The 26,224-nt window shown below is 37.3% G+C and overlaps 1 protein-coding gene across 1 annotated transcript in view; it reads left to right on the top strand.

The window, feature by feature from the left end:
- Positions 1–26,224, top strand: part of LOC104633488 (leucine zipper protein 2) — a 204,193-nt gene that overhangs the window by 97,128 nt on the left and 80,841 nt on the right. Inside the window, exon 5 of the mRNA XM_075755336.1 lies at positions 7,656–7,718. Within this exon, the coding sequence (XP_075611451.1) occupies positions 7,656–7,718 (63 nt within the window). The remainder of the gene's footprint in view (positions 1–7,655; positions 7,719–26,224) is intronic.

Genomic DNA, 26,224 nt, shown 5'->3' with positions numbered 1-26,224 from the left:
AGTCCTACAAATTAAAGGTAGAAAACATATTTTGTTATTTAATCTCTATATTAGATTTTGATATTGAAGGCTAATTCGGCTGTAGGTTAAATAAATCTCAGAGGTAGCGAATGGATTATTTGCTCTGTTGTTCTTTGCGATATAGTGCTTTTTTAACTTGAGTAACCATGCCTGTGTAAGTGAAGTCCGCAGCCTAGCACTGGGGAAGAGTACAAGATTTGTTCTATACAAGTGAAACAAAATCTACTGTAAACTTTAAGCAAAAATATTACCTCATGCAGAAACCGGGGAAAAAACCATTTGAGTTCATAACAGAACTTGACTTGGAGTGTTGTCAGCTGGTTAGAAAAACTGAGTTCTTGAGCTGTATTCTAAAACTTGCTAATAATAGAATATTAAATTTGCCACTGATTTTAAGGAAAGCAGAACTGTGTCCTTGGTTTGTGACATTTATTACTTTATGCCTCGGGGTACAATGTACATAATGAAGCTCGCCAATACAGTGAGACTGAATTAATATTCAAAAAGTGCTTCAGGATCCCCAGATGAAAGCTGCAATAGAAATGGAAATAAATATTATTACTGTCACACAGGGTTACTTTGCACCTGGTTTCTCCATGTGTTTGGCGTTTTTCTGAAAGCAATATGAATGCTATGAAAGAAGGTCTAGGTACTTTGAGGCAAGCTTAGCTAGAGGATGGGAGCTTGAATTTAATTCTAATTTAATGAATTGTGAGTCTTGTTTCGAATCCAATTTAAGCACGTTTTATTCTACAGGATTTGGCGAAGTAAATCTTGATTTTCATCAGAGTAAATAAGAATAGAATTACATTTCTCAAAGCCACATGAATAAAACACTGGAAGGGGGTTGGAAATACATATTTCTTTTCTGCACTTGCCAAGGGGCATAGTACAATCCCTAGTGTATGTTAATTTGCTCTATATATTCAACTGGGAACATGTGCCTGAAGGTGTTGTTTATTAGGTAAACGCAAAAGTGTAAGTAAGACTTTACGAGAATTAAGTCAAATTACATGAAAAATAACCTGGAAAGTATTCAAGGACTCTGACCAAACCAAAAGAGCAAAAGAGTCGCCACAGCAATACATTACACTTTGCAACCAAGTCTTCTGCAATATATGGCAAGACTCTTCACTATCAGTTGCATAAATGATTAATCAGAAACCACGTGATCAAAGTTGTTATGCATGCTTATCCATTTTTTGGGAGGGGCTTTAATGTAGGGCAGCTAAAAGGTTGCCATTCGGAGGATCTGCTGAAGTGTTGGAGTACAGTCTCTCAGAGGGCAGCCCACAGAGCTGCTGCTAGGTAATAGCAACTTTCTCAGGATAGAAGCAGCAACTCAGGCTTGAGGAAACAAAAATGAGGTGTGAAGACATTCCTGTCCTTCAGAGTACTAATCACACTGAGGATTGACCTGGGGGCCCTCAGCAGAAGTGAGCGCTCCCTTTCTGGGTCCTTTGTCTTCTGCATCTGTAGCACTAACATGTGAAGAATGGCAGTAGTCCCTCTTGGGACAGGTCTTTTCTAGAAAATATATGGCAGACCTCAGATAAATTTATGCCTCTTGTCTCAGCTGTCCTATCCAGGACAGTAAAATGTGCCAAGGAAGGCTAGTTATGATAAGGGTGGTTTAAAGTTTAGAGTAGTCCTATGTTGCAAGTTTCAAGGTCAAATACAGTCTTCCAGCAAGACTTGGCTTGTGAGGGAGCTTCTCTACAGACCGTCTTACACTAGAACTAGGGATTATTTGTAGGTCAAAAAGCATTTCTCAATTAGAGAAATCTTGTTAGTCAGAAGCACCATAGTGGGTTTAGTCATACAACACGCATATAAAATGTGTAAGATGTCATTCCGAATAACCTGTTGTCCTCTTTAACAATTGATGAAGGTCACCAGAGCTTTTCAGTCTGCATTTGATATCAAATACCTAAGTAATTTATAATAAGTTGTTATGCAGTGAAAACATTTATTAATAACGTCAAGCTATATCTCTAAATGTGAAGTGGAACCATTTCTTCCACAAACAGGATTAGGGATCATAGACTAATTTTCACGTTTGTTAGCAAAAAGTCAGAGGGCAAATGGCATTTGTGTAACTTGAAAGTGGGGGGGGGTTTCCAGTGAATCTGAATAAGTAGGGTAAGTAGTGATTCTGTATCTCCGTGATAGGTTAACAGGCTCTTAGGTATTTTTGGAGAAGAGCTCTTCACTTTACTGTGTTTCAGGCTAACTGCTTGCATCTTAAGAAACAGTTATTTTTTTAGGAAGTGACCTTGAGGTTTGCAAAGTTTTTTCCCATTAGCTGCAATTAAAGTGTACGAAAAGAGATGGGTAACTCTGGATGCGGGGAGAAAATAAAGAATGAAACAGGGAAATATTCAAAAATAGTTTGGCTAAGTAGAATAAGCTTAGTCTGCCTTTTATACTTTGTTCCTCTTGGTCTTTTATATCATGCTAACAATTTTTAAAAAGACATGGTGATGGAATTGTTTGACAATACAATTATTGTACTGTCTGTCAAAATAAAAGGAGAAAATATGTCTGTGTAAATTCCTTTTTCCCAGTTGCTCAGTGTTCACTATGAAAAATAACATTTAAGTAACACATTATCATGACTTATAAAAACAAACAATAAACAATATGGTTATTTTGAAATCAGTAGGGTTTTTCTTAGTCATAAAAAACTAAAAGAATATGGGGAATTTAATTCAGAGATATCCACCACCAAACAAGAATCTTAAGAACCATCACAAAGTCATGCCTGCAATATTTTTACTAAAAAGATCAGGTGTTCGTGCCACTTCAAAATTATTTATTTTTTCAGTAACAGCCCTTATGACAGGTCCAAAAGCCCTAACTGTGTCTGACAGAAAACTGTTTCATTAATTAAAATGTAACTAAGAGCTTAAAAGTTGCATTTATCTAAGAAAACCTAGTAGGTAAAAATATATTTATCTTTGCTTTTAGAAGTATTTAACACTTTGTAGAACATTTTTTTCCCAAAGGAAATAATGTTTCCTGGTTTATATAATAGCCTGAACAGTTCCCTGTGGCTTTTGGAGTCAATTCCTACACTATAACTTGAGAATTAGACCATGAAAACTAATATTGAGCACGTTAGGATTTCCAGATATTGCCAAAATAGTTAGGTGTTAATGAATGTATTCCAATCCCATCTTAATTGCTCATGTCTTAGTCCTGAGCAAGATACAAGAAGTCTGGCGGTAAGCAAATAAGCGTACAGCTGAGCTTTGACTGTGTGGTAATGATGCTATATTGGTATTCTTCCATCCTTCGTCTGTAGTGAATAACTAACTATTGTCTGACTCTTAGAATTAGATCACTGCCATCTGCTAAAGCATTCTGTATTTCGATGGGGGAAAATTTAATTTGAGCATTTCAAGGTCACAAACTGCTGTGAGTAAAGGCCACTGGATGGAAGCTGTTGCCTTTAATAAACGTAATGAGCTCTGAAACGCACAAAGCTCTGAGTACCTTGGATGTCTGTCTCCAGGAGACAGAAGCAGCGTCCTTGCTTAATATTGCAAAGTTCAGCCTTACAACACCAATGTATTTCATTATGTATTGTCATAACTGCATCGAGATAGTAATTAAAGGCAGTCATCATTTGGAAAGAGGTGAATGTCAAACAAGAACAAAGAGTGGGTAGAAAGGAGGAAAAGATGTAGAAAGTTTCTTAGTTACAATTTTTCAGTTTCTGTGTCTTAATTTAGAGCGAAGTATAAATGTTTATTATGCACTCCCGATCTGGTGACTGAAAGTAGAATTTTTACATCTCTTCTGGAAAATGGTATTATGCCTTGTCCTTGGGACTGACTAAAAGCGTCATGCAAATGGTCTGATACAGACTGATGTGCCTTAAAACATGAAATTATAGACATAAATGTACTTAAATGGATAGGGTTATCTCTATTAGCTCCAGTAGCCAAGCTGTATAAATCCCTCCTTTGCAGCTCTCTATAGCTATGCTTTATGACTAAATGACTTTTCAGCTGTTAGAGATTTAGTAGAAGAGCCTTAAAAATGCTTTTATAATATGAAAGCAAAAATGAATTACTTTCTAATTAATACTGGTATCATTTAAAAAAAAAAAAATCATAGAATTATAGAATTGTTTAGGTTGGAAAAGACTCTTAAGATCATCAAATCCAACCGTTAACCCAGCATTGCCAAGTCCATCACTAAATCATGTCCCTGGGCACCACATCTGCATGTCTTTTAAATGCCTGCATGGACGGTGACTCAGCCACTTGCCTGGGCAAACTGTTCCAGTGCTTGATAACTCTTTTGGTGAAGAAATTCTTCCTAATATCCAATCTAAACCTCCCCAGGTGCAACTTGAGGCTGTTTCATCTTGTCCTATTGCTTGTTACTTAGGAGAAGAGACCGACTCCCATCTGGCTACAACCTCCTTTGAGGTAGTTGTAGGGAGCAATAAGGTCTCCCCTCAGCCTCCTTTGCTCCAGGCTAAACAACCCCAGTTACCTCAGCCACTTGCTCTCCAGACTCTTCACCAGCTTCGTTGCCCTTCTCTGGACATGCTCCAGCACCTCAGGGTTTGTCTTGTAGTGAGAGGCCCCAAACTGAACACAGCACTCAAGATGTGGCCTCACCAGTGCTGAGTACAGGGGGACGATCACTGCCCTGGTCCTGCTGGCCACACTATTTCTGATACAAGCCAAGATGCTGTTGGCTGCCTTGGGCACCTGGGTACACTGCTGGGTCATATTCAGCCAGCTGTCAACCAACACCCCCAGGTCCTTTTCTGCCAGGCAGCTTTCCAGCCACTCTTCCCCAAGCCTGTAGCATTTCATGGGCTTGTTGTGACCCAAGTGCAGGACCTGGCACTTGGCCCTGTTGAACCTCATGCAGTTGGCCTTGGCCATTGATCCAGCCTGTCTAGATCCCTCTGCAGAGCCTTCCTACCCTCAAGCAGATCAACGCTCCTGCCCAACTTGCTGTCATCTGTGAGCTCACTGAGGGTGCACTAGATACCCTTGTCCAGATCATTAAGATATTAAACAGAACTGGCCCCAGTACTGAGCCCTGGGGAACACCGCTTGTGACTGGCAGCCAACTGGATTTAACTCCATTCACCACAACTCTTTGGGCCTGGCCACCAGCTGTTTTTTCTACCCAGCGAAGAGTATGTCCATCCAAGCCATGAGCAGCCAGTTTCTCCAGGAGAATGCTGTGGGAAACAGTGTCAAAGGCTTTACTATAGTCCAGGCAGATAACATCCACAGCCTTTCCCTCATCCACTAAGTGGGTCACCCTGTCATAGAAGATGATCAGGTTATTCAAGCAGGACCTGCCTTTCATAAACAGACAGTGACTGGGCCTGTTCACCTGGTTGTCCTGTACGTGCTGTGTGATGGCACTCAAGATGATCTGCTCCATAAACTTCCCTGGCACTGAGGTCAGGCTGACAAGCCTGTAGTTCCTGGTATCCTCCTCTGACCCTTCCATAAACCTTTGCTCTTTTCTGCCGCGTGGATCTCCATCCCTTACCTCCGCTGAGACGACAGGCCGAAGGACCTCACTAGGGCACCATCCCTCGAACATTGGTGTGCTTCCCCCAGGCTTATCTCTGGTGAGCCTGACTTTAACCCTTTCCCCCTGAAAATCTAGTTTAAAACTCTTTAAATGAGCCCTGCTAACTCCTGTGCAAAGATCCTTTTCCCCCTCTGAGATATAGGTGTACTCCGTCTGTTGCCAGGGGGCCTAGTGTCGCATAAACCACTCCATGATCAAAAACCCCCAAATTCTGCCCGTGATGCTCAGGATTTTTTTTTTTTTTTTTAATTATTCAGATAAGCTAAACCAGTAAGTTTGCACTATTTAAGATATCCCAATCGGTGATATCAGATACGTGTGTATGTGAATAGCAATTAACAAAAATTACTGGTTCAACTAACTGAGATTGGTGGTTAAATTAGCAGTACTGCGGTGTCTTAAATGTCTCTCCATTAGAAGATCCAAGCTGATACTTACAGGCTATGTATAGCGAGCACGCAGACAATAATTTTGGTATCACATCTCTTTAATTATTTCATATGTGTTCAGATTTTTGAAGTGAAGTGCTTTGAAGGAATATTAATATTCTCTTGAGTTACGACTAAGAAAGGGAACACTGTTGAATGGAGGTCAGTATACTATTTTTGTCAGTATTCAATGGTAGGTGACAAATCTTTTAAACAGCTGAAAACCTAAACCCCACCATTTGAATAGTTATTTTTTTCCCCTGATCTTATGTTTTGGTTGTGACCTGTACTGTTGTGCAAAATCTTCATATTTTTGACACAATATACATAGACTAAATTTCACTATTTGTGGATAGGATTGCTAGGCAAGTACTGAATATATTAATCTTCTGTTAGGACATCACCCTCAGTGGTAGGTGGACGCGGAATTAGTATTTCCACAACCAAACCACTTAGACAAAATTTTGGAAGAGTTTGCAAAAGAAGTTCCGTTTATGTCTGTCAGTTGGCACTAGTCTCATGAATCCTTACCTACTTCTCTCTCTGCAGTGATGATAGTGTTCTCTGACTTCTCTTTTGATACAGATCAGTGTGATGTCAAGCCCAGTGATGGTTTTTAAATTACTGGCATCTGTCTACTTGAGTGTGGACATGATTCTAAGAACAGCTGTCATCTCATATGCAGATTCACTGTCATTTTTTATCTGCATGATATCCAAACCATTAATCTCTAGGTCAATGTTGCTATCATCTAAATCTGCTTTCTCACAGAGGTTTTGTTTTTCTTACCAAGTCTGCTGCAGCAGCAGCTGAACTGGCATGAGGCATTGGGTATGTTAGGGATAAGGATTTTGCGAATTTTGAAGGAAGAGCACCCTCCTTCAAAGTTCATTTAATCCTAGTTATTATAATTACATCCTCCTTTCTCCCATTATTTTTCACAATCCAGGAGGAAAGCTCAATCCTGAAAGAAACCTAGACTGATTTGTAGAAACAATTTTTTGATTAAATTCAATCTTAAAACTAAGACTGGATTTTTTACTTTCCAAGGCAGGTCGTTGAATTAAATAGGAACTAAAGACCATATTTGAATGCTTTTGCATATAATATGTTTTATTCCACAGACGAGTCTGATCAGAATCAACGGGTTTATTCAGTTAGGACCAGTACCGTAGCATTCAAATCCAATAAGCGTATTAGAAGCCTACTATGATAGGTGTTGAGGATTAAAAAAATTCTGGATCATAAAAGCAGTTAATATTGTTGTAAAAATCCTTAGTTCTCTGAAGATCACGTGGGACTTCATTGCAAAAAATAAACACTATATTTCCTGGTGCAAAAGTAAAGTTTATGTACAACAATTTTCTTCTCTTGATTGTAAGTTTTCTAGTAAGTGTCATGCTAAATGTTTGCAGATTTAGCAAATACCGAACTGTGGCCTATACCGATTTCGTATATAAGCAGAAGGGTTTTTTTAAGATAACTTATTGCTAGAAACAGAGGCAAGGTGGGGTTTTGATTTTTGTGTTTTTCAAAGCTATGAGTAGAGTAAAAAATAGTTAATGATTAAACTGCTATTTAGGTACGTTTCAAAAGCTCACACTCAACATTTCTTTAAACTTGTAGATTAACTTTTTGAAGACTGAAATGGAAAGGAAGAGTAAAATGATCCGTGACCTCCAAAATGAGGTAAGAGGAACATTTGATTGTCATTTCCATTCAGAGTTTACGCTGAAAGAGATTATCGTTTGGCTTCATATTTAACACACTTGTTGTAGTAGAAAGATAAAGCTCCAGTGAAATACTTTAAACACGAAAGCAAACAAAAAAGTTGGTGTGTATTTAGAAATAGTATTTTATTGAATGCAACTGGTCCATAGGTCCATAGTACACCTCTAACTTTTACTGTACTTATGAGTTGTGCTTTTTCAGAAAGGAATACTTCATTCAGTTCTATAGATTATTGATACGCAGTGAAACTTTATCCATGGTGTTATTACCTGCTTTAAAAATAAACAGCAAGAGGAGGAGAAAGGAAATACAACCTCAGAATGGAGATTCTTAGTAAAAATTTTTAAAGAAAAGCACATTCCTGAAGTGTTTTCTTAAGCTTTATATGTCATGAATATTGATCCCAAATTGATCCCAAAGTCCCAAATAAAACATAAAATGTGTTTTTATTTAGTTTTTGTTAGTATTAAACTGAATTTATTTTGAAATTTGATCTTGGAAAAGAAACTTAAAACATTTGAGCAGCATCATATTTTTTTCCTCCTTATCTTTTTCTCCCCAAACAATTTGTCTAAATCAGGATATAGTTTGCCTTTCCATTGCTTCATTTTGCAAAGAACTTTGCACCTGAAAATAGTATATTCAGATGATGTATTGTTCTTTTACCAACTGGACTCCTTGTCTTTGTTCTGTTGAATTTTTATGCTTTGCTCTTCTAAACTCTTCTTAGTTTGTGTATGAAAACTTGATCTCCTTAAAGCACTCATTCAAACAGTGATCTCTGATGTTTTTGGTCTATAACTATGTATATTTACAGTCAATTTAAAAAAAAAAATTGCACATTACGTTTTAACTCACAGAGGAAATACTTGTTTCTCATGTTAAGTCACTTTCTCAGTAGGCTTCATCTACAGTCACAACCGCCTTGCTTTCTTTTCCCACCTGTGATCATTGGATGCTTTGCAATTGAGCCTGTTAATTCTAATAAATCATATCAGTCCAATCCTATCGACCAGCTGTAAAAAATCCTGTCTCTTATTGCACACAAATAAATACTTCATTAGTCAACATTCAAACCCTCTGACTGCTAATGATTTTCTTAGGTAGGTCAGTAGACTTCTGTAATATTGAGTATATTTATAGCATATATTAGAAAACCTGCTTTGAAAAGAATCTTTCTTTTGGAACCAAAAGTATTTGTTTCTCAATTTGAAGAGTGAGTGATTCAGCAACATTTTATTTCCTGCTACCCTCCTTTCTGAAGTTGCAAGAGTTGACTGGGTAAACTGGATGTACCAATGTTGCAAGCATTTTAAGCCCATCACAGGGCCTTTCAGAGAAATATCTGATTTGCGTACCTACAATTGTATGTTTCCAATAGTGCATCAGTCTATAAATAGTGAATAAACATTTCCATCACTACCTAAAATGAATCGGCAATTAAGAACGCTCAACAGTTCTTTGATTCGAAACATAGATGCCACGGATATACCAATTCACACACATTTTAGATCTGTGTTTCTCTCTTCTTAGGGGGAAAAAAAAAACTAAACGGGAAGCCAGGTGAAATTCTGGGATACATCACAAATCAATTCAGGCCAGTGGCACGCCCCAGGAGTCACTGTGATCTGGTGGATGGCACTCTGGGTGTGGCACAGTAGCGTGACTCCTTCCATCTTCTGAGTTACAGGAACATAAGAAATGCCCAACGGTCCATCAGTCTCAGTATCTTGTCTGTGACGGTGGCAATGGCAAACGCTGTTAGGGCAGAGCAGTGAGCCTGCCTCGCTTCCCACAGCATCTGCAGTCACTGGGTTTGGGATGTTAGAAGATGTATCCCTGCCTGTTTAAAGTAGCGTATATTTATGAAGCTGCTATCCATTATATCTAAATAATGTTTTTGATACCTCCACAACTTATACTGTCAAATTCCCTCTTACTTAACTGTTTATGTTTAACTTGAAATTTTTTTATGTCCTTTCCTGTTCTCCTCCCTTGAGCAAGTTTTTCTATTTTCTGAGTTGTTCCCAATGTAGCCTTCTCAGCGTTATAGAGTCATTAAAAGTTTTGGGGGCCTCTAATACACCGTTTTTGAACAGCTTCTAGGCAGTTTGTATGTTTTTTGATCATTTGACTTCTGCTTTCAGAATTTGTTATTCTTTGCCTTATTTTTACCTAATACTCTTTCATGAGATTGAACGTCTGCATGCTGGATTTATGCATGTTGCTGTTCTGCCACAGTAGTATCCCTTATTGCACTTTGCTGGCAGTCGCAAACAGTCTGCCATTAGTTCCTATTCAACTCACCCCAAGGAAACCCTTGAAAACAAACCAGAATAATGTTGTTTTTCTTGGGGGCTGCAGGGCTGGCTGCATTAATTTACTGTGTAGCTTCTTTCAGTGACATTGCAAATGTCTGGCACTAAATGAAGCTTCAGGCTGGTTGGGGTCTCTACACTACATGGAGAACGAAAAAGATTATGATTTCTCTTCAATATCTTGTCAAATTCTTGGACAATAGATAAACACACAGGGGAAAAGTATATATGTAAACCAAGTGGCTGACATTTATAAGACCATAAATATTTAAGGCGTATTTTTCATGTATATCTCTATTATCCTGCCACACCTGGTTGTGGCTTTGAGTTTTTAGGGAAGTGTTTTGACTACAAAACAGCAGAGAAGATGGACAGGGGTTTTGTAAGTCACTGAGTGAATGGTTTCTGTTCTGTATGAATGTTATTTGGGGCATCTGTGATTGGGGCTTCTCAAAAAGCAAAAAAAAATAAAATATTGAAAAATGGTAGTTAACCGTAGAGGTAGAGCAATGATTAAATTAGAGATAATGGTTTAGATGAGAAGGAGAACATACCAGGCAAATAAAAAAAACTTTCAGTTTCCTGAAGTCTTCAGTGATGTATTTTCTGCTCTAGCTTACCTGCTGCTTCTTCCTCCATGTGTCCAAGTTACATAGGATTTAACTATCGTTCAGCTGGAGTTATTCAGAAAGATCAGTCTGATTTGTATTACTCGTCTCTTTTACGTCATAAAATTAAAAAGGAGGGGGGAAAAAAGCTTTACTGAAGAGAAGAAAAAAGCCACGTTCTCTAGGGAAATAGTGAATTAATGTCTAGATGCTCTAAATGGAACTACAGAACCTGTACTTTCTACAAATGTTTTGAATTAGATGGGGGAATAAAGGGATTAAGTCTTGCAGCAAGAGTATAACAACAAAGACGTGGCTGAGGGAAAGAGACAATATCGTATGAAGCAAAGAGGAAATGAGGTGTAGAAAAAAAGGCAATAAAGATTTGGTCTTCTAGGTTTTCAAGATTGCATGAGGATTAACTGCCTGTCCCTCCACACCCTCTATGTATTTAAGAGCAGCAATGATACGTAGAGAAAAAAAAAAGTAAGTTTGATGCAAGTACTGACAGTGCTTCCACTCAAATGATGTATCCGACATTCTTTTATTGTTACCCTATCCAAACACATTCACATAGATAAATACTGGAAAAGTCTCTTGTTTCCCATTTAATGAAATTACCTGAAATATTTCCATTTTTTATGTTCTCATCTTGCAATATGTTCCAAGAGCTGTAGGAAAAGCTTGTGGGCACTGTTTATTTTGCACTTACTTTAGGAGGAAACGCAGAATAGTACTTGTGATTAAAGAAGCAATGTGGTCCTAGCGTGCCCTGGAAATCAGAAGCTCCATCATTCTGTTCTTGGCTCAGTCAACTAAACTTGCCTTGAGAGAAATTTGATTTGAGAGCACCGCTTAGTCCTTCTGTGCATCAGCTACTGTGTTGGAAAGCAAACAGTAGCCATACCTGCCTAATGGCTTTCTATTGAGCTTCTATACTACGTCTGCCACTTCCCTAAAAGTAAGTCCACTGATATAAATTTTTCTGGAATTTCAATAGTTATTTTTGAGGGTTTTGATAAGGACTTCATGTTTTGACAAAGATTTGACTGAATTTAAATGATGTGACTTCAAGGAAACATTGTTATCTAGGTCCTGCCTCCATTCACTGAATATACATTATGGTTTTAAAAATCTTATTTTTAAGATTGGATATGCTATATATTTGAATAATTGATAGCATTTTATACATATTTTTTTAAAAAATGCTATCTGCATACAGATATATAGAGATAGATAATGAAAATGGAATTCCTTTCATAGCTACTTTTGTCCCTTCAAATATTACATTCACCCTCAGTTTGTATTGGCAAATTGTGAATTTTGCAATCTCAGACTCTTTCATAAGTGCAAAAATAATTCCCTATTTAGTTCTGTTCTTTCAGTGCATGCCCTACTGCCATTCAACTTTGCAATTTGGAGATAGGAATAGACAACAGCAGCCTTCCAACTGAATGCAGCAGCTGTGATTAGCGTATGAAGAGAGGACATTGTACAGAAAGGCAATTTTCAGGCTATTCAAGGCTTTGGGGGGAAAAAAAAAGTTAACAACAAAAATCGTCCCTGGTGTGGAGGGAAAAAAGTGCCAAATATAGAGCATAGGGTTTATGTCTCTAAAAGTCCTTTTTTAGAGGTCTCTAAGTGCTTCCTGCAATACCAGAAAGAAATCTGTCAGGCTTCCAGCTGTAACATCGTGTGGGTTGTGTTAATGTAGTCTAATAAAGGATTGACATGTAAAGAGATAAGCCCTTATTTTGAGAAGTTTCGTATCTCGACAAAGAAACCAAAATCACTGGTGGAGCTAAAAAAGCTTGGCAAAAATGTAGACTAAAATAGATTATGTATAAAATACTTTGAAAATTTTCAGGTTTGGAGATGACTTGTTACAGAGTGAGCAGTTCACTTCTACTATGTCAGTCATGTATCTTTTGTGGAAAATGATGCCAAAACTGCTCTAAAAATGAAGCTAAAGCAGGATGCTGTGTTAACCCTTGTTTATATTAGAAGAATTAGGGGTCTTAGGAATTGCTATTTGACATTCAGAACTGATTGTTTTGGGTTGCATTCTGAACACGCATATTCATGATTGATTAATTTCTTAAATGAGTGTCTTTTCTGCATTGACGTGTTGTGTGCATTTTGTTAGTTTGTCATTCATTTCCTACTGGTACACCTACAAAAGCCATCTTCAGTTAAAGGAAGTGTCCTAGCTGATGTGCACTTACATGCGATATCCTTGAGAGAAATGAGTCGGGAATTTTCCCTGAAAGTTAATAAAGAGTGTATATTCTCTATTGAAAGGTAGCGAAATGTTTTTCAACTTTGTCACAGGGATGTTATAGCTGCCTCACATTAGACTTAGAAGTGTGTATATTGAAAAAAAAAAAAGTTTGCTCTTGGTTTAAACCGTTTTAATTACATTTGATGAGATAGGAAAGGACAGTCTAGCTTGTCATATTATCTTTGGGGAAAGTGGTTTACAATATCTCTGTGTATACCTACGTTAAGGTATGTTAATACCTTTACAGATTATTTTTACAACAATCCCATGTTGATCCATTGGTTTGTATCAGGCAATGTATTTCTTTGCTGTTTAGGCTGTGGCAGAACTTTGAAAAACACAAATTACATAAAAGATGTATAGTAGTACAGGCAATACAAAGTAAACCAGGAGTGGAAAATTAATTTGACTGTAGCTCTCGGTAATATGTGTTATTTTTGCTAAGAAGCATAGTTTTAAATAACTACCTTGTAAACAATACTTTTGCTCTATTCATGTATAAATTGTGGTTATAACTTTAGTGTTAAGTAAATCATCCTAAACCAGAATTTTCTCCAATCTCTCTGTGCTTAGCTGCACTAATAAAAGGTAAAGCCACAGCAGTTTAAAGTCTCACCTGATCTATTGGGAATCTCATGCCCTGCAGGGTGAATTCAATCCAATTGCTTTGAATTATGGTGGGGAAAAAAAAACCAACAGTACTCCCTTAGTGAAGCAGAAATGAAATTTTAAGGCTTTGAGACTGTATGCTGATGCTATTCTACAAAGTAGTTCTTCACTCTCCATACTCTGCAGATAAAACTAACCTCTGTTCTGTGATTTTTTTTTTTTTTTTTTCCTAAATATGAAAGCCTATCCCCTTAAGAAGAAAATTGGGTAAAGTCCTGTTCCCTCTTTGTTTTTTCAATTCAGAGAACATCCACAAGTGTCAGAGGCAGGGGTACTGCCCAAGGAAAGGTGAACGAGTAGGAAGAGTACAGAAGCACCTTCAGATATTGTTCTGCTAAAGGGCTTTGAATTCAGTATTGTTTCTTGGTTGATCACACCTTCTTTTGAAGTAAAAAAAAGTCCTATTTAAAAAAAAAAAAATTGCTTAAAATGGCTCTATGAGGTTTTTATTGAATCTGATAAGGAATAGGTGGAAATGCAGTTTAGTCAGTTGAAAATGGCTCTTGGGGGACAGTATATGAGATCATACAGAAAACACATCCTACTGCATCAAGCTTGTCAGTGAGATGTATTTATAGTGACACAGTAGCAACTGCAGTGAATGTTGGAATAAGCTTTTATTTTTAAGTTTTGTTTTCCCGACCTTGTCGACCCAAGAGTGTAGAACACATTTTGTCAGTTGCTGTAGAATGACAATCAGAATCAGAGCATCAATTAAGGGAATATGATGGATCTGCTATGTCCGGACCCCTCTCTCCTAGGCACCATGATATTTTTGGATTCTTCATTCATTCTTTAAATCTAGATCCAGGGTTTGAAGAATCTGATTCACAGCTATGAACTACTAGACAGTGAAGGAGCTAATCAAATAAGCATGTTTAGGTAAAATGTATCCTTAATGAAGGAGAAGATTAAAAGTGAGGTGTATACCTACTAGGGCTCACTTTTAGTCCTTACTTAGCCACAATGTTTAGAAAACTCTGTTTGGATTTTGCCCAATATTCTTTGTCTGCCAGCTTTTCAATTAAATGCAACGTTGAAAATCATAGCAGTGTTCTTCTGTAATCTTGCTGAAGTCATTCTGTCTTTACTCAGTTTTCCCATGCTGCCCAGGATGCTTTATTAAATTCTTATTTCTGATATCCTCATTCACTGAGTCCAAAATTCGAAAATGGGTCTGAATTCCTTATATTTCTTACTCATCTAGTCTCAAATCTGTGTAACAGGCTTTTTATCCCTGAAGCTTAGTCTTTTCCAATGGTCATTTGTAGCAAAATACCATCCGTGGAGAAAAGAAAGAGTAATTTCCAATCTGTGCCTTCATTTCTTTACACAGGAAATTGCTATTGGTAATTAGTGCTCCTGGATACTGATGCTACATAATGTGGTGGTGTCTAAGCTAAACTTCTGTGAACATTTCAAAGATCAGATTTTACAGGCCTTTGGGATAAAGGGGATGCTAGAGTTCTCTGATGATCCACTTCATCTTGTTTTTATGCAAGTGTGACCAGTATGTTTGAAACTAAGGGTTAAGAACAGAAAGTCCTAGTAGTTCCTTCACTACATCTTATTTCAAAAAGGCAGCAAAACCTGAAGTAGATGATCTTGGATAGTAAAGCTTAAAAGAGCTGTACGCTGTCCTTTGCACACCCAACTCTCAATGACATCTGTTGCAGCTTCACCAAGCAACAGGGGCAGCATGAAACCTAATTAAAATCTTTGATCTTTGAACTTGTACAGAGAGTTTTGTGAATCTTGGTGTTATCCAAATCGGTGTTTTCCAGCATTACGGATCTCAAGGGCAAGGCGGCTCAGAGCCAAGCTCCAGAGAACTTTAAGCGTAGCTGAATTTTTTTAATTAATGTAAAACTTTTCCTGAAGCTAGTGTAAAATTTGCCAAACAGGAAAATGAAAGTACTGATCTGATTTCTTCATGTTCTGCACACAAATCGAAATGTTTGCTTTTAGTACCAAGATGTTAAAATTACCTAGTGGGAAGACCGCTTAAAAGGAAGTAACAGCGACCTGTGTGGTTAAAAGAAGAATATAAATTGATAGTTCAAAATTTTGGGTAGACACTATTGATTTTTATCCTTAGATGAAATAATAAAGGAGCACTTAATTATCAAATTGCCATAGTTCATTAGGAAAGAGATGATAAGCTGTTAATTTTGTCGTAACAAATAATGCTATCAGTTACTGATGTTTGTCATTCAGGATCAGAAAAGAAGGATCACTCTTGAGGAGCTCTGAGTCATCCAAATTCAGTATTGGAGTATTCTTTACATCTGAAAACACCACATAGGATTTAATAGCATATATGTGACATAAAAATGCTCTCGACTTATTAATTTAAAATGTTCCTTGATAAGGTTATGTTGTACCTGGGATGCTGCTGTCCTGGGCTGAGAACTCTCCGGAGGCTATGAAGGGCAGACTACTGGATTAGTTGGCAGGGACATGCCTCTCGTGCTTATAACTAGATTTCCATGGAAGTCAATAAGAATTTAGAGAAAAAAGACTGGTGAACCCCAAATTGATCATGTTGTGATACACCATACAAAACTTCCATTGATTTCAAGGGAGAAGGCTTGGAGCGTTTGCATTTTCTTTGGGATCATACTGTTGAATACAGATGGTTATTTGCTAAGTTCAGTGGGAGCAGAAAGTGACTTATGAAATATTTTTTGCTGTTCAGAAATTTAAATTAAACTGGACTGCTGTTGTTTTGTACTTTTTTAATCAAGATGAGCTGTAGCTGGAAAATGTCAACTATATATAGTGAAGTATTTTCAACTGAGGGTTGATAGCCTGTGACTTTATAAAAATTATAGTTGTCTCCTGAGACTCATTATCCTCTAGTCATGATTTGATCAAACTAAATAAAATATTTGGAATGATAATTCCAATTATGTATGGATATTCAAAGAGGATAAAAAGATAATAACACAATAATTAATTGAAATTAATGTTAGAATTATTCTAGAAAAATGCCTCATAAAAAATTTCTAAGGTGTCGGCTATGTTACTACCTGAGCTAAGGTGTCTGTACAAGCTGTTCGGCTGTAATGTAACCCCACCGTGTTGCTCTAAAAGAAGTAGAATCGCATGAAACTGTTTTTTCTTGACAGAAAAAAGGGATTGATTCTCATTTACTTTGCACCTATTTCAGCCCGAAATCCTGGAATATTTTCAAATGCAGACATTTTTGTCCCTGCAAAAAAATTCAGCGGACTTAGGAGGGATGTTCGGAGTTTGTTCAACTCAAATGCTTATGTATCACTTTTCCTAATGAATATCTCAGCCTTGCTAGGGAACTGCTTGCCTTAAAAATGTGAAAACATTGATTGTGGAGTACCGTGGGAACAAAACACTCTCAAATTTGACCGGACTCTTTCTGTAAAATCACTGCAGCAATTCACTGTATATTACTCTAGTGATAGGAAATAGTTCACCCTCAGTGTCCAGTGAACCTCGTACTGAGTCTTAAATGTAGAAATTGTGCTATTCTGGGCAAAAGTTGCCAGTTTTCTGTTACCCAGAAACATTTTAAACCACTTAGTTCTGGAGTCTTCTCTCCCACACTCCCTTCTGAAGACTGTTCAACCATATTTTGGGGCTGCAGATGTTATTGGAGAAGGAAATATTAAATAGATCAATCGACTCGTCGCTAATTATAGGCATAACAACTCGAGTGAGTTGCATTGATTTTATTTAGTTGTTGTTGAAGTACTGTATTGATCTTAAGAAAGCTGGTTTTATAGCTATGCTATAATTTTAAAATACAGTTTTCATTAGACTGCCTCAAATTAGCTTTGCCATATCTGCCCCAATGATTTTGCCCATTTGTCAGGTTTAAATATAAAAGCCTTCCCATGGAATGAGTCTTCTGTTCTTCAGAATTTGATTACACAGTTTTTACAACCAAAAATGTTTAAAATAACCACAATAATGGTTGAATTATTCCCTTTTTAAAATGATCTCTGTCTTGTAAACAGTATAAAACATGCAGAGTTAAATAGATGTGGAAATGTTTAAGTGAATTTATAAGGATATAATCAAGGAGGTGCTGCTTAAAGTATCATGGAAGGTGATGTCTTCTGTCAATTTTCTTTCGTGCATAAGGATCCAAGTAGTATTTTATCAAATAGCTATATGAACTCAGGAAAGGTCTGCATGGATTAAAAAAAAATCTTGTAAATATGTCAGATTCATATGGTTCATCTACAAGCTGTTCTGTCTTTTGATATATTATGATTGCTTGCTTTCAAATTTAAAATAGTTATTCTATTTCAGACTACAAACGTAATGCTGTGTGTGTCAGGTATCCACTGCCTGGTCATGCGCGTGTGTATTTGTGCATGTATTTTTATGTATGTATTTGCACGTACATTTAAATCAAAGCCGCTCTTATACATATAGATTCAGATACATATTTATGTGTGTACAGGAATATAATGTGATGTTAAAAAATAACTTAGAAGTACTAAAATGCCAGCAGTTGATTCACTGAAAACTGTAATGGCTCAATTTCTCTGGATGTGCCCAGGAAACTTTTCTCTTTCTGGTATTGATTTGCTGATCTTATTTCTTGTATTAAAACTTCAAATCTTCCCATGTCACTCTTAAATTGTTCTGTTTGTGGCAGATTTTTTGGTCTTTATGTAAGGTTATTTTTCTGTTGATTTCAGTGGAGTTTTGCTCATTTACTGAAGGAGATAATTTGATCTTAAATTTAGAGTACTTCAGACAGCACTGAGCTAGAAAATTCACATTTTCTAAATTAGACTCAGCAATTGTCTCAAGTACTCATTTATGGAAATATATCCATTTAGTTGTATCAGCCTGCCATCCTTAATTTTGACAATGGATAGCTGATATTCTGCAGGAACAAGTACCTTCAAACATGAAGGATTTTATTCCAGGGCCCGTATTGAGAAGCAGGTTACTGGGATGGGTCTACTTGCGCATAAAATTAGTGTTTCAGTGGAAGAAGGTGGGACGTGCCATGCAACGGTGGGCATGGGATGCTTCAGCTCTATGGCTTTGGGTGCTGTGCCGCTGGGAGGCATCAAAAGGGATTTGGGGAGTTTTTCCTGTGTAGAAAAATCCCCGAACACCATAAAAAGCCCAGAATTGAAGTATCTTTGTAAGAAATAGAATATCCATTAACAACTTCCTTCTATTTGGATATGTGTTCTTTTTGACTGTTTACTGGTGTTTTAAAGGTCAAAGCAAGATGGTAGAGAAATTGTGGTGAAAACGAGGATGTTTTGCTGTTGGGGTGAATGCAGATGGCAGGATTATCTTTTGTTGATTTCAAATTTTTTGATTTCTAATAAGAAACTGCTTTCCATCTAAAATGATGTACAGGGACAGCAAAAAATATTGGATATTAGAAATAGTAAAAGAGTTGTGTAAAACAAAATTCCCAGGAGAAATTTGATGATGCCTCATCCGATGGCTAGCTCTTGCTTCTGCTTTGCCTAAATGAACGAGTAGGAGTGAATGGTCGATCAGTCAGCCTCTCTGCTTGCACTTGGCTGCATCTCTTCTTTAGTCACAGAGGCCAGATGAACCCAATTAAGTTTCTGAGGTAATTCCCACATCTTGTCTGTATTAAATCAAATGCTTGCTACGCTGTAAATTTCTCATTTTTTCTGCTGCGTAGAGTCTGTAGGCAGATTAAATTTAATGGATTTTTTTTTTCCCTCTGGAATTCACAATAGCATAATTTGTGCTTTTAAAAAAAAATAAATCTTTTCTTGCTGTGCATTTATGCATTGCAACCACAAGCTTTAGTGTATTTGGTCTGGCTGATGCTAGGCTCTCAGCATTTAAACTGTAGATTTTACGCTGATGAACTTTAAGTCTTAGGAGAAAAGAAGTGGAAATCTGGAACCTGACAATTAGGATCTCCTCCTTCATTTGCCAAAAATGGGCCTGACTAGATCAAGGAAGTATTAGCACTCGGGCGTGAAATTCATATCCTGTAGCTGTTGAACGCATGCTGGTTAGGTTTGGGTAAAAGGTGTAACCTGCTCTTTACCAATGCTTCCTTCCTAGAGTGATGTCTGTCTCTTGTTGAATTGGGATGGGGATTCACTAAGATACCTGATGGGGCAGCAATTAATTATTATGAAATATTTTTTTTTGCTCTCTTTTTACAATGCTGTCACCTTATTTTAATTTCACAAAAAGATAAAATATGGCTTAGAAATTCATTGTGAAGAGCACATTCTTTTTAGCAATAATGTAAATATGACATAGCAAAGAACCAGTCAAACCCAGAACTGCTGAGACACATATAAGGATGCAGCAATTCAATACTCTTCATACTGCTTCTGCAAAGTCCCCCTACCTATGCAGTACCCCTCCTTAGTATAGACTACAGAATCTGGGGGGTTTTAAGCTTCACGCTGCTCCTTTAAGCTTCATTTCAACAACGCACAAGAACTGGCTCACTCCATTGACTCATATGATTATAGTTAATTGCATCCTTTTCTGGGTCAGAGGATGACTGTTTTTGTGTGGCTGCAAAAGGAAAAAAATAAAATTTCTTGAACTTTCTATTGTTGCAAAAATCAAAAGCAGATCTAGTTTGATTGCTAAAATATACACAGCTAAATTAGAAGCAATATTATGGCATTGTATTTCACCAAAACATTTGCTTAGGTGGAAAACCCATTGTAAATATTTTTCTTTTCATTGATGTAGATTCCCAGTGGCTGTTGCCAACTCTTGTTTTTATCATTTGGGTAAAGCCCCAGCTTATTTACATTTGAAAGAGGCAAGTGCGTATGCACAGTTCATAGTAATCTTTGCACTGCATTGCTTACTACCACGTACATCCTCTGCACAGAGCGAGTACTATGTAGAAAACCATCAGTTGGGTATTACTTTGTGTGGTTACTGTGCGTTCTTTAAAATTGTAAAATAATACCCAATTGTTACGGTGCTTTAAGCTCAATGAATGGTACAGAAATCAGTAATTTTAAGTGAATTATTTTTAATAATTAAAAAGTCCCCATTTTTTCCTTTGGAAATGTTTGAGTTTTCTTTAGTCATTCTGGTCTTTCTACTGGTAGTAGTAGTAGTCCTGCAAGTGTTAAAAGGAAAGAAATTAAAATGTCACTTTGCCCTAACCTGTGGGAGTTTTCTTCTATTGTTAGTGATGCTTGAAAGTGTATATTTCTAGATCTAATTCAGATTTCTTTTAAAGTTTGATTATGTATACTTTTAATGCAGCCCAAATGATATCACTTTGTTCCATTCAATTAAGGCTGACTTTAAAATAGCCTTCTATGTTTTTCATGCTGTAACTCTCTTACTTGCAAAGGTGAGTGGAGGAGCCAGACAGGACAGTCAACACTGTTATGGGAAACACTGTTAGTCTTTGCAAGCATATAAGCTATATATTTATGGCGAGAATTCAAGACCATTTGCTTGAAAGAAAGAGGCTGCTTGGTGGGTGGTTCAGAGTGAGAAATGTGTATCTTTTATAGGAGCTGCAGCCTTTTTGTTTTGTAGAAATCTTAAGGAAAGTTTTTTTAAGCACAAAAATGCATTCATTTTGTGATTCCTAAATGAAATGTTTAGCTTCCACTGTATCTTTTTTATTTTATTTATTTATTTCAGTAACTGGGCTTTGTACTGATCATTTTAACAAACCACTAATCATATCAGCTACTTTCAGGCCTCAGCAGAGGTGATTCGATGATTCAGCCATCTCAAAGTTCTAACTGAAGTTTGTATTTGGACAGTTAGACCGATTTCATCTGTTGAGCCTTTGCATCTGGATCCCTAAAGTACACAAGTGTTTGCTGATTCTCTTATCTGCTTAAGCCATGGTATCAGCATCACCTCTGAGATGGATGCCTGTGCTGCAGCGTGGGTGATGACGGCTCAATTGGCTATTCTTCTTCACTGGCCCCTAATCAGGATGCTGATTGTTCTGTGCCTTGTTTTTCCCTTTCCTTACTTGCCAAATACCTTATTTCTCTCGTTAACCAACTATTCCAAGGAACAATCAGTAGGAGGACCACTTCTTAAACAAAGTAAAATGAGACATTATCAGTTGTGTTAAATATAATAATTGGGAATAGAACCACATGCCTGCCTGGCTTGGTAGATTTAAAGTCTACATCGTGATTATGTCGTGTTTTGGCTGTTACTCACATTTGCTAGAAATTTGAGTCTACAAGTCTATAAATTTAAATCCTGAACTTGGGTGCATTTGGAATGACACAGCTTTTTCATCGATGTGGAATTTGAATTTTGAGAAATAATTATGGATTCCAAGATACACAGCTGTTGAGCAGTAAGTTCATTAAAAGATTGTTCCTCTGAAAATCCAGTTGCATTCAGAAATACTGAAATATATTTTGCAGATGAAAACATATTACTTTTAAATATTATGCAGTCAGCTATAGCTTTAAGAATTCATGAGAAGTACACCTTCTGTGACCTACAGCCAGATCCCTAAGATATTTCTGAAAAGTATATGAGCATAAAAGTTATTAAATTTGCTCAGCAGATGCATTACTTAGATTGCCTGCCTATGACTGACAGACCAATATTCTATTTGATATCATCGGATTGGGTAAATTACATTTTTACATCCTTTCTTTTCCAAGACAAGTATTAATGTGAAATCTGCTGACTGAGTGTCAAATTTGCTTTCTTGTCTAAAACTATTAACGCTTAGTTTCAACTAAACTAAAAAGGAAAAATCTAATAGGTATTGAAATATAAAGTACAGTTGAATTAAAAAAAAATAAAATTAAACCTGCACAGATTTTTGTGGGTAGTCTCTTGGGAATAAGTGCCCTGAATGTTACTGCATTTTGTGCAAAGTGGAAAAACTTTTATAGAGGGGATTAAAATTCCTATACATTTTCTCCCATGACCCTAAAATACCAAAAATTCCAGGATTAGAGCACCCCTTAGAAAAGATGGATATGTGGGTATTGGATCTGCCCTCATTAAGAAAGAAGCCACGCTTTGGTCTTCCACAGTCTTGGTGAGAAGCAACACGACAACTCTCATTTTGTGAGCCCGTGAGGTAGAGGTGAGCTGCTGAACGCCGGCGAGGCTGAGACCTGCCCTGACGCACAGTAGTAGTCATACGAGGCTTTAATACTGCGGAATGAAGGACTAGGGAGCAGAGGGAGAAGATGAACAAGCATTTGAAGTATTTAAAGTATTTATCCATGTGGTTACAGATGCAACTTGGGTTTTATACGGTGTTGAAAAAAAACCAAACCCCAGTAGGACCTGTAGTCTGACACTTGCTTAGCATTTAATCAGTGTAATTCAGTTAAGTAATTTCAGTTAAGCTACCTGACTTCACAGCAGCTGACTGTTTGGATCCATATTGAAGGTAATATGGATCTCTTGCACTGGTTTTGTGCTTATTATTTTTTCTCGACTCTTACTAGCTTATGTCACACTTGTCATGTCACTCCAGAATCTGCACCTAATGAACACATAGTTGACACGCTTGGCCTTTTGCTTTCTGTGCAAGCATCTTCCTCTTATGGGAGCAGTAAACAGTACCGGGCTGTTCTACATCATTTACCGCTCCCTGCCTTTGTAGAGGAGGTACCACTCATATCTTTTGCTTCTGTGTGTGTACATGGCTTTTCTTAATGTATTGTAACGATAAATAATGTGTATTTTGCTTTGACGCATTTCCTGGTACTTTATTCAGATAGCAGACCTCTTAAGGACCGTGAAGCCTTTGATGTTAGACAAATGCTACAACAATGTTCTCCATGGTTATAGCTGCATTTGCCAGCTCCCAGAGTTGAAATCTCGGGCTGAGTCATAAATTTCATGCAGCTGGATGTACATGCAGTGTTCATTAATTCACGGGCTCTACACGGCAATGATGGACCTGGTGCGTAGTCATCTCAAATCACCAGACAGGCAAATTAATTATTTCCCCTCTCATCCTTTTGGTCTTACAGTTTTGTTTTGTTTTATACATAGCTTTGACATCACTTACCGGGTCAGCGTGTACTTGATGTGGTTAGCAAGCACTGCTAACTGATGTCTGGGGGCAGGGGATGTGTTCAACTCAGGACCGACATTGCACATACTGATGCAGTCCTCAAAGGACAGAATGCCTGGCTGAGTCTCTTCTGGTCTTACGTAGGATAGATTTGCCTTCCTCTTTTTTATTTTGGGATGTGCAATATTTCAGTCCCAACCAAATGAGGTTTTTAAAGCAGTTGGATAGTTCTCTAGATGCATAAACTTTCAATTTTTCCAATCCATCAGTATGTAGTGCTTTCCTATCTTAGTTCTGAATCCTGAAGGAATCTGGAGAAAGTGCAGCTAGGCATTAATTCTGATGTGATTTTATGCATCAGTTAGCACATTCAGCAAAATATTTTGCATCATGATAATCTCAAGCAGGAACATAAACGTTCCTTATGTACATTCATAGTCCTCTGAATATTTTAATGGCTTTGGTGTTGAGAGATGGGAGAAGTGAAGAGCAATCTCTCTTCCTTCACAGATTTTTTTTTTTTTTTCGGTTCTGTTTTTAGCATGAAAGGTCCTGTGAAGGTTTCGTTGAATCAATATCACAATAATTACTATTATGATTCATATGCCTATGTTCTATGCAGCAAATGACAAAAATCATAAATCTAGAAAATGGCAAGTCTCTGTTTCTCATAAAGCATGTTTCTACTCCTAAAAATACCTTGCCAACGTACATAGACTGCACTGAAGCCACAGAAAACACAGCCAAACAGATTTTGTAAATACCATCTATCAAACTATTGAGTTAAATACAATTTTGAGTGGTAACGTATTGACGGTTGATACTGATTTTTTTTTTTTTTTTTTGAAATTATTAAAGTAAGAAACAACAGACTTGTAGAAAGCTTGTATCTGTAAACCGCTCTCCTGTGCTTAAAAGACAGAGCAGGGTCTAGCCTGGAAGGTAAGAGAGAGAATAGCATCGTTTTAATGACTGCATTTTTTACCAAAGTATGCTTTGTGTGCTAAATATTGTAAATTGTGATGCCATTCAAGGACAGATGTAAAATAACGCAGTTCCTTTCAAACTTCTTCAGAGAAGATTTTTAAATGCTTTGCTAACACCGCTTTCAAAGTCAGGCCTTGAAAGCAAGGTCTTTTCATTGCTCCCTGACGTAGAAGGAATGATTCCTTAGTCCTACTTTACAGATACTGGCTGTCGTCAGGAGGTGAGCACTCAGTAAATCCCACAATTGCCATCGACATGCATGTTCTGTTCTCTGTTATTAGGTTTTGCCATGCTTTCCAAATGGCTTTCATTTGGAGATATGAAGCCAGGGCCGGGGGGGGGACGTGACTAACGGTATTCTCAGGGGAAAGTCTAGACTCCTTTTCATGGCCACCACGAGCAGCTGCCTATATGGGCCGTCATGGGTAGATAAAGTGTCTGGGAATGTTCAGCAGTCCATTTGACTAAGTGGTGGCTCCCGTGCGAAATATCTGAGTCTTCTGTTGTTGAAATTATAGCGTAGAAATGACGTGTGATTTATATAACCTGTACAACATAACTATGTAATTGCAAGATTGCAGATTCAACTTCAGATTATTCGTGGGTGTGTTTGCTTTCTATTTAAAAACATGTTTTGTCTTGACATGTTTTGCCTGTACGGAACTTTGTATCTGTCAGATGACTAACACATGGTCTGTGAGGTTAAGACCGGCAAAGCTTTTCCCATCTAGCCTCTCCTGTGTGTGTGTATGGAGTTGAAGGCATACAGTTTATCATTGATATCACAAGCTTGTTCCTTCTTCTATTTCATCATTTGTCTTTATTACACCATTTGCAGCGTAACTACACACATTACTATTTACGAAATGCAATCTGTACATTGACACTTAACGTCACTGAAATAAAGCTAGTCTAGTAGGCTGGCAGAAACATTGTATTTTTATTTTGGAAATGTCTCTAAAACTTTAAGGTTTTTGCTCTTAGTAGGACGCATCAAAGATGATCAAAGGACAGTTAAAATAGATCAGAATTAAATATATTCTGCCATTTCTCCTCTGCTTTTGGAAGGTGAAAGTGTGGCAAAGGCAAGATGCTGGTTTAGGGATGCCTATTCAATGTGCTAAGCATTGCAGAATAGCTAGACTCATGGCTGAGGTTCTGACATCTAATGCAAATAGTAACTTGAACTGAATGGATTATGACGTAATCTATGAAAATAGGTTTAGAGGAAGTTTTGTTATCAAGCAATCTGAAACTTGTTTTGTTGCAGAAACGATATGGAACAAAACATGAGGTTAATCAAGAATTATGGAATATATTTTTGACATTTAAATACAGTAAATGGCCCCAGTACTTTAAGGCAAATTACTTTTTGCAGCTTGCACATCAATGCAGCTGTTCAGAGAACATTATCAATAATAGATGACATTTGGAATGTGCACAAAAACAGGATGCCAGGAGATAATGGTAAAGACTGACAGTCTGGTTACAGAGGAAAAGACGTCTGTTGAATACTGCCTTCTTTTCAGTGTATATTGAAAGATATAGCAAAGTACTAACAATAGATTTTTCTGAAAAAGGAAGCA

Source organism: Balearica regulorum, chromosome 5 (assembly GCF_011004875.1).
Source record: "Balearica regulorum gibbericeps isolate bBalReg1 chromosome 5, bBalReg1.pri, whole genome shotgun sequence".
Classification (NCBI taxonomy): Eukaryota; Metazoa; Chordata; class Aves; order Gruiformes; family Gruidae; genus Balearica; species Balearica regulorum.
Note: the sequence above shows the minus strand (reverse complement) of the source record. Positions and strands in the feature narration are given on the sequence as shown.